The sequence below is a fragment of the Acomys minous genome, assembly GCF_964271855.1.
Source record: "Acomys minous genome assembly, chromosome: 7".
Taxonomy (NCBI): domain Eukaryota; kingdom Metazoa; phylum Chordata; class Mammalia; order Rodentia; family Muridae; genus Acomys; species Acomys minous.
Window position 1 is genome coordinate 92,368,717 of NC_140488.1, and position 17,218 is coordinate 92,385,934.

The 17,218-nt window shown below is 33.9% G+C and overlaps 1 protein-coding gene and 1 pseudogene across 6 annotated transcripts in view; both read left to right on the top strand.

Moving 5' to 3' along the window:
- Nucleotides 1-17,218, top strand: part of CFAP47 (cilia and flagella associated protein 47) — a 225,637-nt gene that overhangs the window by 173,807 nt on the left and 34,612 nt on the right. For 4 of the 5 annotated variants that reach the window (XM_084788970.1, XM_084788971.1, XM_084788972.1 and 1 more), the window contains 5 exons: nucleotides 882-989; nucleotides 3,215-3,326; nucleotides 6,307-6,411; nucleotides 8,401-8,557; nucleotides 14,654-14,752. In XM_084788970.1, coding sequence (XP_084645096.1) covers nucleotides 882-989; nucleotides 3,215-3,326; nucleotides 6,307-6,411; nucleotides 8,401-8,557; nucleotides 14,654-14,752 — 581 coding nt within the window. Of the gene's footprint in view, nucleotides 1-881; nucleotides 990-3,214; nucleotides 3,327-6,306; nucleotides 6,412-8,400; nucleotides 8,558-14,653; nucleotides 14,753-17,218 lie in introns of those variants that run through there. The other variant, XR_014780587.1, reaches the window with a different exon arrangement.
- LOC311602026 (divergent protein kinase domain 1B-like) lies at nucleotides 15,310-16,925 on the top strand (annotated as a pseudogene). Its single transcript has 2 exons — nucleotides 15,310-15,573; nucleotides 15,766-16,925. The product of its transcript is annotated as a divergent protein kinase domain 1B-like (transcript).

The window sequence follows — 17,218 nt, forward strand, 5'->3', positions numbered from 1 at the left end:
TAGGTTTTACAAGTACCAACTGAAACTTTGTTTTTAGTTATTTATATGTATTAGAAGGTATACGCTAGGCTTGATATTATTACGTACTCTATTATTATCATCTTGGCATATATTTTATGTACATAAAATTCTAATAGCAAGAGTAAAGTAAGGATGATTGACTCATCCAATTTTATAAAAAGTGAAATTAAACTCAAAAACTTGTGACTTTATCAAAGTTATATAGATAAAATAGAATAAAGTTGAGATATCAATCCAATGATAGACTTACAGTTTTACAAACTCCATCTTCTAAACGATGAGCACATGCTGATTATAAAGATGTTTATATGTTTATGTTGACCTTCACACAAATATGTGCATGCATTTAGTTCAACAAAGTAAATTTGATTTGACTAAACCTATAAACTAGGGTGTTTTCTAACATTGACTTTTAAAATACTCCTATGTAATCAGTTTCAATTCATTCAACAAACACTTATTAGGTCTATATTAAATTTTTTCTTTAACAAAATAATCTTCCCACCAAAAATTGAAAGATTGCAAATAAAGCCGGGCTTGGTGGCGCACGCCTTTAATCCCAGCACTCGGGAGGCAGAGGCAGGTGGATTGCTGTGAGTTTGAGGCCAGCCTGGTCTACAAAGTGAGTCCAGGACAGCCAAGGCTACACAGAGAGACCCTGTCTCGAAAAACCAAAAAAAAAAAAAAAAAAAAAAAAAAGAGAAAGATTGCAAATACATTCATGTTAAGACTATATAACAGAGTAGTGAGTAAATACTGTATTTGAAACCAGATATTTATAAAATTTTATATTTTACTAGTCCATGTTTATTGTACAAACCAAGACAACTAATAAAATTTTCAAATTTTCTTTATAATAGCATTATTTTTCAGCCTGAAATGGGTGAAGAGTTCTGGTATTCACTAAAATTAACAACTGAACTTCCAAAAACAAAGATAATACCAGAAATGCAGTGTGATCTTGGAAAGTAAGTTCTGTTTAATAATTTTGTTATACAAAAAGAAAAAACACCTTTTTAAAACACAAAATAAATATATCTCTAGTGGAAAATTCTGTCCAGAGGAACAGATCAAGGAGGCAGAGATAGGCGAAGTGTTGTGAGTTCAAGGCCAGCCTTGTCTACAGAGTGAATTCCAGGACAGCAAAGACTACATAGATAAACCCGACCTCAAAACACCCCCCCCCAAAAGAGTTTCCTACAAAAGATGCTTGCAAAGGAGGGAAAGGGACTATTGCAGTACAGAACAAGCTTCCCTCTTAAGACCCTACAATCTAAAATGGGAGAGAGTAAAGGAGAAGAAAGCTAGACAAGAGAAAATAGTCAGTGGATTCTAATGGGAAGTGAGTGTCACAGTACTCAGCTTATTCCCCAGAAGATGCTGGAGGGAGCAGAACATGTTTTTGTGCACATATGGCTTACCCTTGGGAACAAGTTGGGTTTGGGGTAAAAGAGAGGCCTGGTTGAAGTTGGTTTTTTTGTTGTTGTTGTTTTGTTTTTTCAAAGCAGAAGGTATGTTATGACCAACTGTAAACATCAGGCCACTTGGTTAACACTATGTTCCCTTGAGGTACCACACTCACACTCAGATAGCCAAGATCTTATATTGTTTGTGTCTGACACCAGAATCGATTCTGGTAAACAAGAATGAAGAACCTCTAATTAACTTTAAAAATATATAGTCTAATGGGCAGTTAAGTATCTTTTACTTAAGAAGGGAAGGGAAACAGCTAATATCAGATGTAAAATTAATAGATAGATAGACAGACAGACAGACAGACAGACAGATACATAACACTACTAACTGCTACTTTCTACATGAATCAGACAATTGTTTAAGGAACCTAGCAAAGGAAAGTTCACACTAATTTGCATTTTCCCCAATCAGTACCCATGGAAACACTTAGCTTTCCTCTGTTGCTACCTCTTGAGCTTTCCTTGTTTTACAACAAGGTTAGTTACTGTGACTCTCTTTCCTAATCATTGCACTTCATTTTCCACAGTGAAAAAATCATACTTACTTAAACATAAGAAACCACTCAACGATACTTGATTCTGTCAAAGTAAAAGCAGGTGCCTTAATGAGGACATTTCTATTTTGGCTTCTGTTCCATTGTTCAATATCATTCCATTCACTATTAATACAACAGTATCATATCTTGTTCTCCTTATGTGAATAGACTTTTTATATAATTGAGTTTCTGCTAGTATTAATTTGAAGCCATAGATTTCTCAACATGTTAAGAAAACTTTTGAATGCAGATCCTAGGCTTTATTTCTATTACCAAAAGCAATTTGGCAGAGTAATTTTTCTGCAAATTATGTTTGAAAATAAGCATACACACATTATCCCTTCTTCTAATTGCTATATATGTATATATGTTGTGTTTATATATTTTTTACTTTATATACATATTCAGTTTCCTTGGAGATTCTGTGTTAGTAAATTCTAATTAAAATGAAATAAAAGTCCAAATGCTGATAGCAAGAGTGGTATTAGAATATGCATTAATCAGAATAAGGTTGCATTGAAAATCATGGTGCTGATTCCTTAAATCTTGAATATCCAAATTCTCATCAAGCATAAGCTTTAAACATCTACTGAAATGTCGTAATTTTCTTGCTGTCAAGGAACTTTTTTGTTGTTTATTCAACACAGAAAGTATTACAAAGACAGGCATTCATTAAAACCAATGTGAAAACTCAGAAACGTCTGAAAACCTTTCTTTTTAGACTCAAAGCTTGAGTTGGTACCACACCATATGAAATAATTAAATTGCTGCAGCCTAAGCTGTGAAGGCTGATCATATTTGAATTAAATGTTACAGGACACAAGTAATATTTGATTAAAAGACCATCTTTTCCTACCTGACTTCAATTTAAGAAACCTCATATATTCCATATTGCATTTAATATCACATTCTAATATTGTGGGTTACAAGTTCAATAATATATATTTTAGTGTTCAATAGCATTGTTAAGATCATTTGGCTAATTCCTACTTTTAATTTGGATTCACATGTATTTGTCATACAATCAAACCATACACTGTTTTTCACAAACATATGCAAATATTATATAATAGCATAGGTTTTAAGGGAGTTACAATTTAGTTGATAATGAAAAGTTAATAAAATTATCATTGATAAGTTTATAAACCTCAGAAAATTTACTACTTATGATTTTCCTCCCAGGAACATCGTTCAGACTCTTCCTTTATATAATCCGACGAATGAAACTTTAGAATTGAAAATAAGGAACAGCAATCCTAAAAATTTTGTCATGGACATTAACAGAAAAACACTAGTAAGTACATCAGAAATACATGAAATTGATCACTACAACAGCAATTTCTAATTCTACTTTTAGGGTTCTAGTGTAGTATTATTATTAGAAACATTAATAACAATTCAAAAATTTGAATTCTTTAAAGTGATATTTGCTTTTTTTATACTTGTTCATGAATTGTAATCTATTATTAAACAATCTCATTTTAATGTAATGTTGGAGTTATATATGCTAAATTATGCTAAATATACTGGTTATATTTTGTTTCTGACAATTTTATTAATAGCTTATGAGTTATATGATTTTATCTTGACAATTTATTATATGTTTACAAAGTCCTGAGGACAAGTGTTTTTAACCCTTTGTATGTTTCTATCCTTGTCCATACCTAACTTTTCAGGTTCTTAGAAAGGTCTTGCTCATTTTCTGTTTATGTCTCTGTCCCACTGTCTCATTTTGGAGTCACGAGAAGTATATGATCAGGTGAATGGGCCTAAATTACTTTTAATTTTTGCCTAAGTTGCAAAACAAGGTAATTTTTGACACAAGTACCTATATTTCAAAACCATAGGACATCAATTTTATGCAGTAAATGTTGTCCCATATCATTTCAAGTAAACTTCCAAATGATAATTAAAAAACAGCCACAGCTATGTGCACGTACCTCTAGTCATTGCTACTCTAGCTATTCAGGAGGCTGAGACAAGTGGCTAGATAGACTGAGCTGTCAAAATAAAAGCTTGTAGTGTTTGTAGTTTAATGACTGTTGAATAAGTATACACTTTGGTGTCTTTATACCTTAAATTTTGTCTCTCGGCAATGACTGATTGCTGACTGAGATGTGTTTTAGTAGGCTTTGAATTACAATAAGAGAATGTAACACAAATTGGCCTTCATGTGCCTTTGACAAAAAGAAGAGAATTCAAAGTGAGTGGGTAGGGAAGTGAGATTGGATTGGGAGAATGGAACAGTGAATATGATAAAAGTGCACTGTATGAAATTCTCAAAGAATTACTGAGAATTTTCTTAAGAGAAGCAAATTGAAACTGAATAAAATCAAAGTACTTTTTGTATATGAATCAATTAAAAATACCATGTTTGAGAAGCTAGAATGTACATATTTATGTTAATATATAATATATAATATTAGTTCTTAGTTTAACAATTAAACAGATCAAATTTAAAATCACTGCCTAATCTACTTAAAAATTTATAAAGTGCATTAACTAAACATATTTGAATGTATCATCTAACAACATAAGTAATTATAAAACATATAGAGTTCATTGTGGTTTGCTTGTACTTTAAATTCTTCACTAAAAGTAGAGTTTTCACATCATATATATCTTTACATTTATATAAAATGCTAATAATCTATTTCTACAAATAGGCAAAGACAATATATTGCATGGCATCTTACATTAAAAATGTAGACATTTTATTCTTTTATCCTTTGTTTTAGACTCCATTGTTTATTTTATTAACTTACCAAGCATTATTAGGCATTAAATTAAAACAGCTAATATTAGAAAGATCTTGAACATTATATTCGAGGCAGTACTATTATAATATGGATAAGAACAGTTAACCAACTGGTAGCACATAGATAAAATGACACATGGAAAATCATAAGAGTATTTTTAAAACATAAGTGATATAAATGTGTGCACAGATATGTGTGTGTTCACTTGTCTATATATGCAACTTTATTCTTGGTTATAATTGAATAGTATTTGTATTCATGTCTTTACAAATAATGTTTATTATTTTTTAATACCTTAATAAACAAAAATTTATTGTAAAAATCTTTCTTCCAGCAATTTATCAAATATTTCAGACATGAGAAGTTGAAACAATAATATAATTAACAAACCCTATTACCTTTAATTTCATTTCACAATTTATTAATGATCTGCCACACAATCTGCTTCTTTCTTCTCTATTCTATTTCTCCATGTCCTTTCAACTTAAATACTTGATTAAGATTATATTTTAGTAGCCTACAATCCTCCAGAATTATCTTGATTCTATGAGAATTCAAAAGTTTACTCAGCTTTGCCGATTATTGTTTTGTCAAAATGACAAAATCTAAAATCATCAAGAAGAGGGAATCTCAACTGGAAAAAAATGCCTCCAATTACTCTTCTGCACTTTAAAAGAAACCCTAAGTTATATTATTCATATCTTTTATTTAAATAATATATATTACATTTGGTTTTGTGTTTCATAACCATTATCAGAAATTATTGAATACCAAATGCTGCATTTTGCAAAGATTGATTGTTGTTATTAGATTATAATTTTGGTTTGTTGTATTTGAAGTTTATCTATAAAAGTACTTAAGTATAAAAATGATTTTGTCAGGCTATTCTGTATCCATTGGTATTATATTTTGCAGTATGGCCAGCCTAGTATTTGATTGTATATGAAACTCAAGTTTTCTGTGCATTTTAATGTCATCATTGTTTCCGTTTACTATCTCTAAAGAGAAAATTGAAACTCATTAGTCTATAGACCACCATCTAGTACCATGAATATAACAGGATGAAGTGAACAATTATGAAACTTACAGTGATGTTTACAAACAGATCATTTCGTTTGACTTTGACAAAGTTACAAGTTAGGATCCTATAATAACTTGGTCTGTATCATAGAGTGTGCAAAGGCTATGGACTCTTAAATAAAGTACATATTTATATAATTAGATTATTTAAATAAACTCTTAGAATTAATCCTTACATCTTAATACACAGTGAGTAAATCTTCCATGGTCAATATCTCTAGAAAGAATATGGTCTAAGAACTAACATAACATAGTAGTCATCACATTCCCTATAATCAATATTTGTACAGTGAGTATACAAAAAAAATAATGTGTGCACCTCCTTACATTTATCCTGCAAACATCGACCCTTCAAAGACCTGACATACAAAAATCCCTCCTCAGCAAAAACATTTATTTTTGCTTTTCTTAATTTTTTTCCCTGAATTCTTACAGTTCGTCCTCCTTCCTCACTCTACGAGAGAGCTATCTGTTTACTTTCATCCATCAGGACTTGGGAGAATTGGTCATGAAACTTGTATTAGCTTCTGTTGTACTCAGGTATGTTCTCAGGTGAAGCTGATTCAATGAGTTTCAAAAAGGTACATAGAGAAGCGCAATTTATGCATTTAGTATCTTTTTGCAAATAAAACACTTTAATTGCAAATCATTAAATGTTTTAAAATACAGTAGTATATATTTCCAATCTGTAAACAGTTAAATAAGATATGTTCTGATCTTACTTCCTAGAAATTGAGCAATACATTCTTTCTCAAGTGTAAAGTAAAGTAAAACAAAACAAAATAATCATTTTAACATTTCCTAAATCAGCCGAACATTGTTCTTGATTTCAGTCATTGTGAGTACCCACTTTCTACCTCATAAAATCTCCATTCCTAAATGCTTAAATTTGAACCAATAATTCATCTCTTCAACTATTAAGTTCAGACCTTTTCACTTTTCTAATGTTTCTCTAAACTTTGCCCTTTTTTGCCTTTGTTATCCCCTAATGATTCACATCTTTTTATTTAATCACATTCACAACTTTTGCAAGGAAAAGCAGTTCATAAAATTTTAATTAAATAAACATCTGTATAAAAAGTGCATATTATGTGTTGCCAAGACTCTAAGAACAAATTTTAAAGTAACCTTTTAAGATGTATTTTTTTGAGCCTAAATATTTGAAATATTTCTTTACCTTTATGAAAAATTGTATATAAATTTATATTCCTTTCTGGATGTGATTAATTGTATTTACTTGAACTGATATGCACAACTGAGTAGCTAATTAATTTAAAATAAGATAAAGGCAGTACTAGTCAAACAAAATTTAACTATTTCCAAAATATAACTTGAAATGAGAGAAAATACTATGGTTTATTATCTTTCATTTACTTCTGGTTTAAATTCATATGAACAGCCTGTATCCTAAAAATCTGACTTGCACTCTAGTTGGCAGAATCCAAAAATTCTAATACCAGCTTTAAATATCTTGAATTTATTATTCTACCAGAGCCTCTAAGAAAAGTTAAATTGCCATATTACATAATATGGGCAAAAACTTTCAACAAAAAATATAGGAAACTTTTCTTTGGTCTTGGTTTAAAATATATTTCTCATCTTTTAAATGTCTTAACTTTTATTCTAATACTGTTCCTCATTTGCTTTATTCATATACAATTGTATAACTCATTTTATTTGCATAATGTTTTGTATTTCTTTGTTGGTTTGTTTGTTTAGAATAGTAGTATATCTTACAGGCAAGGCACCATTGTAGATCAAAGAGTTTGAGGATAGTTTGGTGTTTACATTTCTCTTTTGGTATCTTGCAAAATACCTTACTGTATCAAAGACACTAGCATGTAAGGTTAAAGGCTCCATGTAGGAAACAACCCAACTTCCTCATGTTCAATGAGCCATATAAAACTCAGCAATGGGACCCTCCTTAGCATCAGTTGTGGAAAACAACCTTTAGTTATAGCAATAACCTGGATTGCTTGGGAGCGCCCCAGGACCACTTTCATCAACAACTCAGTTAGAAGTAACCATATCCTGGTATTGGAAACTTCATTTGGTGACAAAAAAATGGCCTGTTGGGCCTTGTCCACCCAATTATCTGGCAATTTCATATAGATGGACTTCATATATGTATATAATTTAAGAAGCTTCTACTTTATTAGGTTTTATAATACACCTCTGGTGCCCACTAATTTTAGCTATCTCTCCCCCATTCTCACTATCTTCCTCTTCTTAGCTTCCCTTTGCATTTGATATACATCTATCCATAACTATCTATTCATAGTATTTCTCTTTCCTAGTTGAGATCATTCAGTCACCTTCATCACTCCACCTCTGATTCTGTACTATATACAAAAGTGATTGTAGTAAAGTATGCAGGGGAATATGCTCAAAGTACATACTTGGAAAAAAAAGTCATTATGTAACTCAGTACCATATACCCTGAAAAACATAGGAGAAAACACTAAAATATTTTCTGAATCTTGAAAATCAAATATATTTTAGGTATGATTTTTTTCTTTAAAAAAACAGTTTCAAGAATGGAAATTCCACCTGTTTGGAGTAGGACTATTCCCTAAACCTATAGATGTGCAAAGAATAACCACAGTCCTTGGTCTTCAGGCATCTGTCATGATACATTTCAAAAATCCTACTCATGAAGATGTTGCCATTGATCTCATATTAACAAGTAAGTTGTTTTTATTATAGTTTGTGGATATAGTTTGTGTATTTTTATTGTATAATAAAACATTTCATTAAGTAGAAAGTATAAAAATAAGAGGTAAAATATGAATAAAAGCATAAAAATAAGAGGTAAAATATGAATCTACGCACCAATTAAAGGTCTTCTGATCTTATTTTTTAAATCCACATATGAGTTAGTTGATATATAAGATTCTTATGGTATTTCTCAATGTTGTAGGTCTTATTATGTAAAAATTTATAGAAATTCTAGTGACACTGTTTAAGAGTCTGGGATCTCCCTGACAAATAACTCAAAATATTCTACACAGGACACTGGGATTTTCATTTAATAACCCACTACATCTAGAGAGAGGGGGGGGAGGGAGGGAGGGAGAAGGTATGAGTAGATTCACAATACAGTAGGTATCCGAACATTCTTCTCTCCCATCCCCTCCACCCATCTTCCTGCTTAAATTTTTCCACCCTCATTATTCCACCTCTCCATTTTCACATTGCCTATTTTTAACTATACCTCCCCCCTTAAGGGCTTTTCTTCCCTGCCTACCACTACCACTAGTGGCCACTTTCTACTCCAGGTTCTTTTATAATTTTTATTCTGTTTTATTTTATTTTAATATATTTTATTAATTTATTCTTGTTACATCTCAATGGTTATCCCATCCCTTGTATCCTCCCATTCTTCCCTCCCTCCCATTTTTCCCTTATTCCCCTCCCCTATGACTGTTCCTGAGGGGGATTACCTCCCCCTGTATATGCTCATAGGGTATCAAGTCTCTTCTTGGTAACCTGCTGTCCTTCCTCTGAGTGCCACCAGGTGTCCCCCTCCAGGGGACATGGTCAAATATGGGGCACCAGAGTTCGTGTGAAAGTCAGACCCCACTCTCCACTCAACTGTGGAGAACGTCCTGTCCCTTGGCTAGATCTGGGTAGGGGTTTAAAGTTTACTGCACATATCGTCCTTGGCTGGTGCCATCCCGGTTAAACACACCAAGCTGTAAGTTTCAGTGTTCCTACTTATTATCATGGAACATGTGCTTCATTTATCTCAGAGGCACTGGGAATTTACAAAAGAGAAATTGTGCTTTATGCTTTATAAATTTGATTTTATAGCATTTTTAACAATGATTCCATAAGTATTTGTAGACATCATGTACTGATTGAGAGAATACTTTATAGTTGAGAAGCACAGTTACAGGAAGTTGAAGGCAGTTATAGCAGAAAAGTCCATGACCAATGGTCATGGAAATCATATGGTATATTCCTCAAATTTCTCCCATATCTTAGAAAACATCTGGTTCTTTAATGAGCGTAACTATTTCATTCAATTATTTTGTTTCCAAGTAACTATACTATATTGTACAAAATATATGTTTCTCAAGACATTTTTCTGTTATTGACATAATTTTTATGCCAGATCTGTATTAGCTATGCCCAAATTAAAATTGTCCTATGCTTACAATCATCATGGCTATAGTATTTGCCTCAGACATTGAAAACATTTTTTTAATATATTCAACTGCTCTGAGTATGACAAACAAATGCAGTATTTGCCTAAGGACAGTGTTTGTCCTATTCACAAGGGTATACTTTTTGAGTGCTTTTACCTTTCTCTAAAGTACAAATTCTTGTTGTCCTCTAAAATTTACACATGAGAACGTGCACCTAAATTTAATACTTTCTTTGGTTTTATATTTTGTTCACTTGAAATTAAATGGTTGATACACAGTTATATTTAAACTAGATAATACATCATCATCATCATTTATTCAGATATAAGTTGTGCCTGAATTTTACGCAGCACTTCATCTGTACTTCCTTCAACTTATCTTAAGACAGAAACTATTAGACTGATATTAATTTGGGCCTCCATTCATTTGCCAATAATTTAGAATTTTTCTGAGTGCTTCCGCTGACTGCAAGAGTTTTTTTTTTTTCCTGCCTACCCAGGGTAAGCTGGAGGTGTCCCTAAGTTAATATTCAATCTATGGATGCCAGGGAATAATGGCTAAATATCACAGTCCACATATCCCTGTTTTTCTGCATTGTGTACTCATTATAGATCCATAGTTCCCCATGTACTTTGAATCCTACTTCCCTGTAGCAGTGACTCATGTGATAGATGTGATTGGATTTTGTGTCTGGCGTCTAAACGCCTCAATCTGCACTCCCAAGACCACTTGCCAAATAATTATTTCCAAGGAAACTCTAAATCAAGAGCCCCCTAAGGTACTCATTATATTCAATTTTAAACATGAGAAGATTAAGAGACACAGAGAGCTAGCAACTTGTTTCTGTTCACAAAGCCATTCAGAGCCATTAAATGAAGGAACAGGAAAGAAAACCTAATTTTACAAAGGAACATCCCTGAGGAACTTTGTATATAGCTTCTTAACAGATAGAATTACTCACTAAATAGTCACCTAAATATACAAAACAAAACACTTAATTGAAGAAATGCTAAAGCGTAAGTGAATAGACTTAGAAGAGTTCTTTTTCTGAGAACCTTGAAGTCTGTTCATTAATTAAACCGAATGAGTCCCAAATCTCTGTACTTGAAATACGTGACACTTCCTCCCAGTCACAGGAAGAAGTTTATTGAGTCAACTTCACCATCTGGGTATTTCACACATTCATAACTTTAGATGACATAGAAGTATTCATCATGATGTGTTGGAGATCTTATAAAAAGCATTTCTTGGAATATTGCACATGTCATATAAAACTGGGGGAGATTTCCCACTTATTTATGTCAGGAAGAAGCTTTTCATTAACCTATTAGTTGATTACACTATAGGAATTCTGATGCAACTTCATAATCTTTTCTATAAATTGGCTTCTACTGAAACACTTTAGAATTACCCAGAACAAGTGACTTACTATTGCCGTATCTCATCCCTCGGGACTGGTTATGTTCTTGGAGGAAAAAACCTTTTTTATTCTTTTTCAATTTCATAGTAATTTACAATGTATTTTGGTCATTTCTACACTTTCATTACCCTCTCTCACCACTACCCCTATTCTTACCAAGCCCTTTTTCTCAACAAGTCTCCCTCTTAACAATACTTAAAATTCATCTTATTATTGTTTATGTAACTATGTGATTCCCTTAAGAGTAGAATATAGATGAAAGTATAAATGTACACGGGATTACCCCAAGAAATAATAATTTTATAGTGTTTTTGATTGTTGTGAAAATATAATTCTCTGGAAACTATAACATCTTAAGGTTAGACTGCAGCTCCCAACTTCCTTTGAATTTCTAGCTCACACAGTTTATGAATAGATACCTGTAAGCCTGAAACAGCAGTAGTAACAGTAGAAAGAAAATGGGCCTTTGAAAGAGAGCTTTCAGTTAAGAATTATGTACGGCAAGCTGTAGGAAAATGAATGATTCAAGCATCCATGCATATATTACTCTATGCTAATTTCAGAAAGTAGCTACAGAGGAAATGGCATAAATATTCAGGACTAGAAAAAGTAATCATCAATGCAGATCATCAGTGAGTATTTTGAGACATAAGAATTTGTGGAAAAATGTAAATAGCCTTGGAACTTAATATTTGTGATAAACCCAATACGCCCAATACTCGAGCCCTCTGAATGCATGACTATGTTCAGTTTTGCAGACAAAGTTAACTATATGTTTTTCAGTTGTAGAACCTCAGTCTTAGAAATTGGTCAATACTGGGACTGGAAAGAAGGCTCAGTAATTAAGAGTACTGACTACTCTTTCGGAGGACCTTGATTCTATTCCCAATATGGCAACTCACACCTTTCTGTAACTCTAGCTCCAGGCCTTGTGACACCCTCAAACAGACACTCATGCGTGCAAATGCTAATGAACCTGAAATAAAAATAAATTTAAAAAGAAGGAATTGTTCAAAGCTATACAGTGCATAAACTGAACAGGGCCTGGAACTGAATGTGTCAAGATGTCTTCTTCAGGGTCACCTAAATTTCAGTCATAGGTGATACATGTAAATGCCAGTCTTAAGGCACTAAACTAAAATAACATTTGCTGCTTCCTTTCCTTGGATGCTAGGTGAAGAGATGGAGGCCTTCATCCTATCAAAGGACTCCAAGCCATGTTCCTTAACGCCACTGCTTTCTTATTGTGTCAGCTCTTCTGACACCTTTATTTTACCCTCTGCCATCAGACGGGAACTACCTAATCCATACATGTTTGGGGTTCCTCTATGGGCCTTGTTTGGCTTAGACATATACGTATGCTCAAAGGTTGGTGTTCATATACTCAGCAAACAATCATCTTTCATCAGTAATTATGTCCTCATCCTCAAACTCTTTCTTCAAAATATCTAACCTGTTAGTATAAAATAAAGAAATGGAGAGTAACCATGTTGAGATATAAGAGTATGAGTTAAAACATTAGAAATTAGGGCAAGGCCTAAGATACTAATTTAAGGACACATGTCAAACACATGTCTGTTCCCTTGCTTCTATTAGGAATTCTATAACTGCTCATTTATGAACTTTTAATATCAGGGTTTCTTTTAATTGGTAGTGTTATTACTTCCAAAATGGATATCGATAGCACAGGGGTTAAATATAATTACCTGCTATTGAGCATCTTTTGTGGCTTGAAAACTATTGGATATACATTTTAAAGCTATCTCACATATGGATAACAAATATACTATCTCTGATTTTCTATTGCATTCTGCCTGTGAAATTTTAGTATAATTATGTATCTAAAAACAGTATAAATGAATGAAGCAATAATTGATATGTATAAGCTGGCATTATTGTTATTTTTCTACTGAAACTGCTATACTCTAGAGATTGCTGTACTCTGGAGATTATGCAATCTTATTTTATCAAAATTTAAATGCAATAATAAGGATTTAAATTAAAATCTTTAAATAAAATTAGACTGCTTCAAACAGCAATAGTTTACTGGAAACAATACTAAGTGTAAGAGTATGCATACTAATTAACATAGTATAATAGCATACTAATACATGATGATGCAAATGTTGTTTTTAAATCATACCCAAGACACAGTCATAGTTAAATAAATATGTTAAGTATAATAGTAGTCACTATAAATTGTTAATTATTAGGATAAACATGACCTTACAAATAAAACAATATATATATATATATATAAAACAATATATATATTCATATATATATGAATGAAAAATCCACACACGTACCTTCAAATTAATTCCTAACTTCAGACATTCAGATTTTATCTTTGAATATTTTCAAAAGCATTATAAGATTTGAGATTTATAACTAGAAAATTGTAGCACAAAAGACTTTGATGTATCAGTTAAATTGCGTTATCTGTCTTTGATTTTCTAAGCATAATCTAAAATTTTCTAATACTAGAAAGTAAAAATAGAATAATTCTTATGTACACTTTCAGATGAATAATCTAAGTCTCTACTTGCTTACAATCACTTTACTTGTCTTTAATTACTGTTTACATACATTAATAGGTAAGCATTTTATTTTACCACATTGTTATTCTGATTTATTAGTTCTAGCTATGGCCTTGTCATCATAAGGTTTTCAATACAGCTTGCCACAAGACTGCACTTTTAAGACACTGGTATTTACATAATTAGCTCAAAGCATTTTTGATTCATTTACTTCTATGATTAAATATTTTTCAGCATTTCTTTCCAATTATGCATATATTGAATTTTTACCAAAATGTGTATTTATCCTATTGTATAGATAATTACTATATGGTTCTTTGCACTGGGTTTAATTTTATAATTAATGTTACATAAATTATATATAAATATATATACACACAGTATACATTAAGTGCTATAATTCATTTTTGATGACTAGATTCTTCATATCTGTTATTTGAGTACTTAAAATTAAAACACCACTAATTTGTGAGTGGATTTTAAAATATTTTAATATTAATAGAGAAAGCCAATTCTAACGTTGAATATGTTCTCCAAATATGTCACTTAAACTTCATGTCAAAACATACTTTGAAACATACTTATCTATCTTTGAAAAGCATTAAATTTTCATAGAATTTTTCTTCTTGAGTATGACACTTAAGTATAATATCTCTTTCTTTCTTAATTAGATAAACAAAAAACCAAGAATATTATAACTGATCATTGTTGGGACAGCTTCCTCCATGAACATTCTGCCTTCCGGTTTAGTTCTTTGAGGCGTACGCAAGGTAGAGGATTTTTTTTTCTTAAATTCTGTCGTTTTGTATACCACTACATTTAAGACATGTTCTGTATATAGATTTCTCCAGTTTATCAGTCAAGAAATTTTTAAGAATATTGTAGAATAGTAAAAGTACTCATGGCATCATGAAAAATGATTTCAACTTTGTATGTTTACTTGCAAATTTATTTCAATGTGTAAAGACAGTCTTCTGTAACTTAGTCCCACCAATATACCACCTATAGGAAGAAATTTAACAAATAATAGGTCTTCTTGAATATCTAAAATTTAGGCTGATGATGTAACTCAGTATTTTCCATGCTTAGACCATATGAGTCAGAGGTTCAATTCTTTGCACCACAAAGAAATAAAAACCACTATCTCTCAAGCATTATGAATTTGTCTAAAATTGAAGATTCTAAATGATAATAATCAAGTCTATGGCAATATGATAAATATTATCTTAACAAAAATCTGTTAGTTGAAGTCAATAATGACTATTTACATCTCCCGGAGAAAGGCACACACATCACCTTTAACAGGGGCCAAAGGTGCTCAGCCTGCATGGAGAGCAAAGCTGTAACCGCTGCTGGCCTGCCGGCACCTGCTGAGGTTCTGCAGCCCTGGCCAGTGCCCATCATGTGGCTGCTGAAGCACCTGGTGCACCTGGTGATCCTCTGCCTCTTCTCCATGGTTCTGAAGGGGCAGCTTCGAGGCCTCAGGGTCAAGTATGTCTTGCTGGTCTGGCTGGGTATCCTCATGGGCAGCTGGATCATCTATGTGCACTACTCGTCCTATTCGGAGCTCTGCCATGGCCATGTCTGCCAGGTGATGATCGGATGGTGACAAATAAGCCTGACAGTGATCATCAACTGAAGGAACATTTGAGACACTGGGTCTCCTTCACAGATGGGACCCTCAACAGAGTGTAGCTGAGCTGGCTGTGGATCCAAAGGAAGTGGGTAGGGCTGTGACCACCGAGTCCCATGCCCTAGGGCATACCCTGATGCCTCTCTTCAGTGTGACCAGTACCACAAAGGCATCATCTTGGGCTCTGTGTACCAGGACCTGTGTGAGCTGCAGAAGGTGAAGTGGAGGACCTGCCTTTCCTCAGCCCCAGGCCAGCAGGTGTACAGTGTGCTGTGGCAGGACAAAGAGGTGACCATCAAATGTGGCATCAAGGAGGCCCTGAACTCCAAGGCCTGGCCAGATGCAGCACCGAGGCAGAAGCTGATGTTGTTTGACAAGCCAAGCTGGGGCGCCTCTATCAAAGGAGTTCAGGGAGATGACCCTCAACTTCCTTAAGGTGAACGTAGGAGACCTGCCTTCCCTGCCAGTGGTAGTTGACCAGATCTTTCTCATGGCGGACTTCAACAAAGATAGCAGGGTGTTCCTGGCAAAGACCCTGCTACAGCACAACGAGTTCCTGCTGTCCCCTCAGGAGAAGGAGAATGCTTCCCGTCTTTGGGACTACTACGGGGACCTCTACCTTACTGAGGGCATCCCTCATGGCTCCTGGCATGGGGCCGTGTCACTGCTTGCCTTGAGCCCACTTTGTGCTGTCTCTGCTGCATAAGGATCTCCATTAATGGTTTGTAACTGTGTGGCCCTGGTGTGCCAAGATTGCCATTGACCTGCTGGAGTTTGTAGAAGAGTTCTTCCATGGCTCCTATGGTACCTTCTACATGTGTGAGACCACACTGACCAAGGTACACGGCCACCTATAACTTCAGGATGGCTGACTTGCACAGGTAGCACTAGAGGCTACTGTGTGTCGCCTCCTTCAGGACCGCCACTGTGAGCAGAGCTCTGACCGCATTTATGGGAGAGATTGCAGGGCCCCTTGTGACCACCTCATGAGGCAGTGCAAGGGTGACCTCATCCAGCCTAACCTGGCCAAGGTGTGTGAGCTGCTAAGGGACTATCTGTTGCCAGCTGTAACTGCAGACCTCCAAGAGGAGCTGGGCAAACAGCTACACACGTGCACTACACTGAGTGGACTGGCCAACCAGGTGGAGGCCCACCACTCACTGGTGCTTAGCCACCTCAAGACCTTGCTCTGGAATGAAATCTCCAACACCAGTAGTCATAAGGGTGCAGGCTCCAGCCACTACTGATGTGTGTGGAGCATCCATTTGGGAAGTCACCCCTTTGAAAATAACTACCCCCACTCTCCAATGATGAAGCAGAGGAGTCACAACCCCCTGTCAGCAGCTGGCTCACCTAGGTTATTCTTCTGAACATGTAAATAAATGGCTTTTATGTGACCAAAAAGAAAAAAATCTCCCCACAACAGTTCAGTTATCTCCTTGTAATTATTTTAGTCATTTGTATCAGCATCTTTTAAAAGTGAAGATGTAGTTTATAAAGAAAATGTTTTAATGCATCTCTGTTCACAGACATTAAACTAAGAGATGAAGAAAATGCAAAAATTCAAAATGGGAAAAATATGGGCTATGAAATGGCTGTCAGT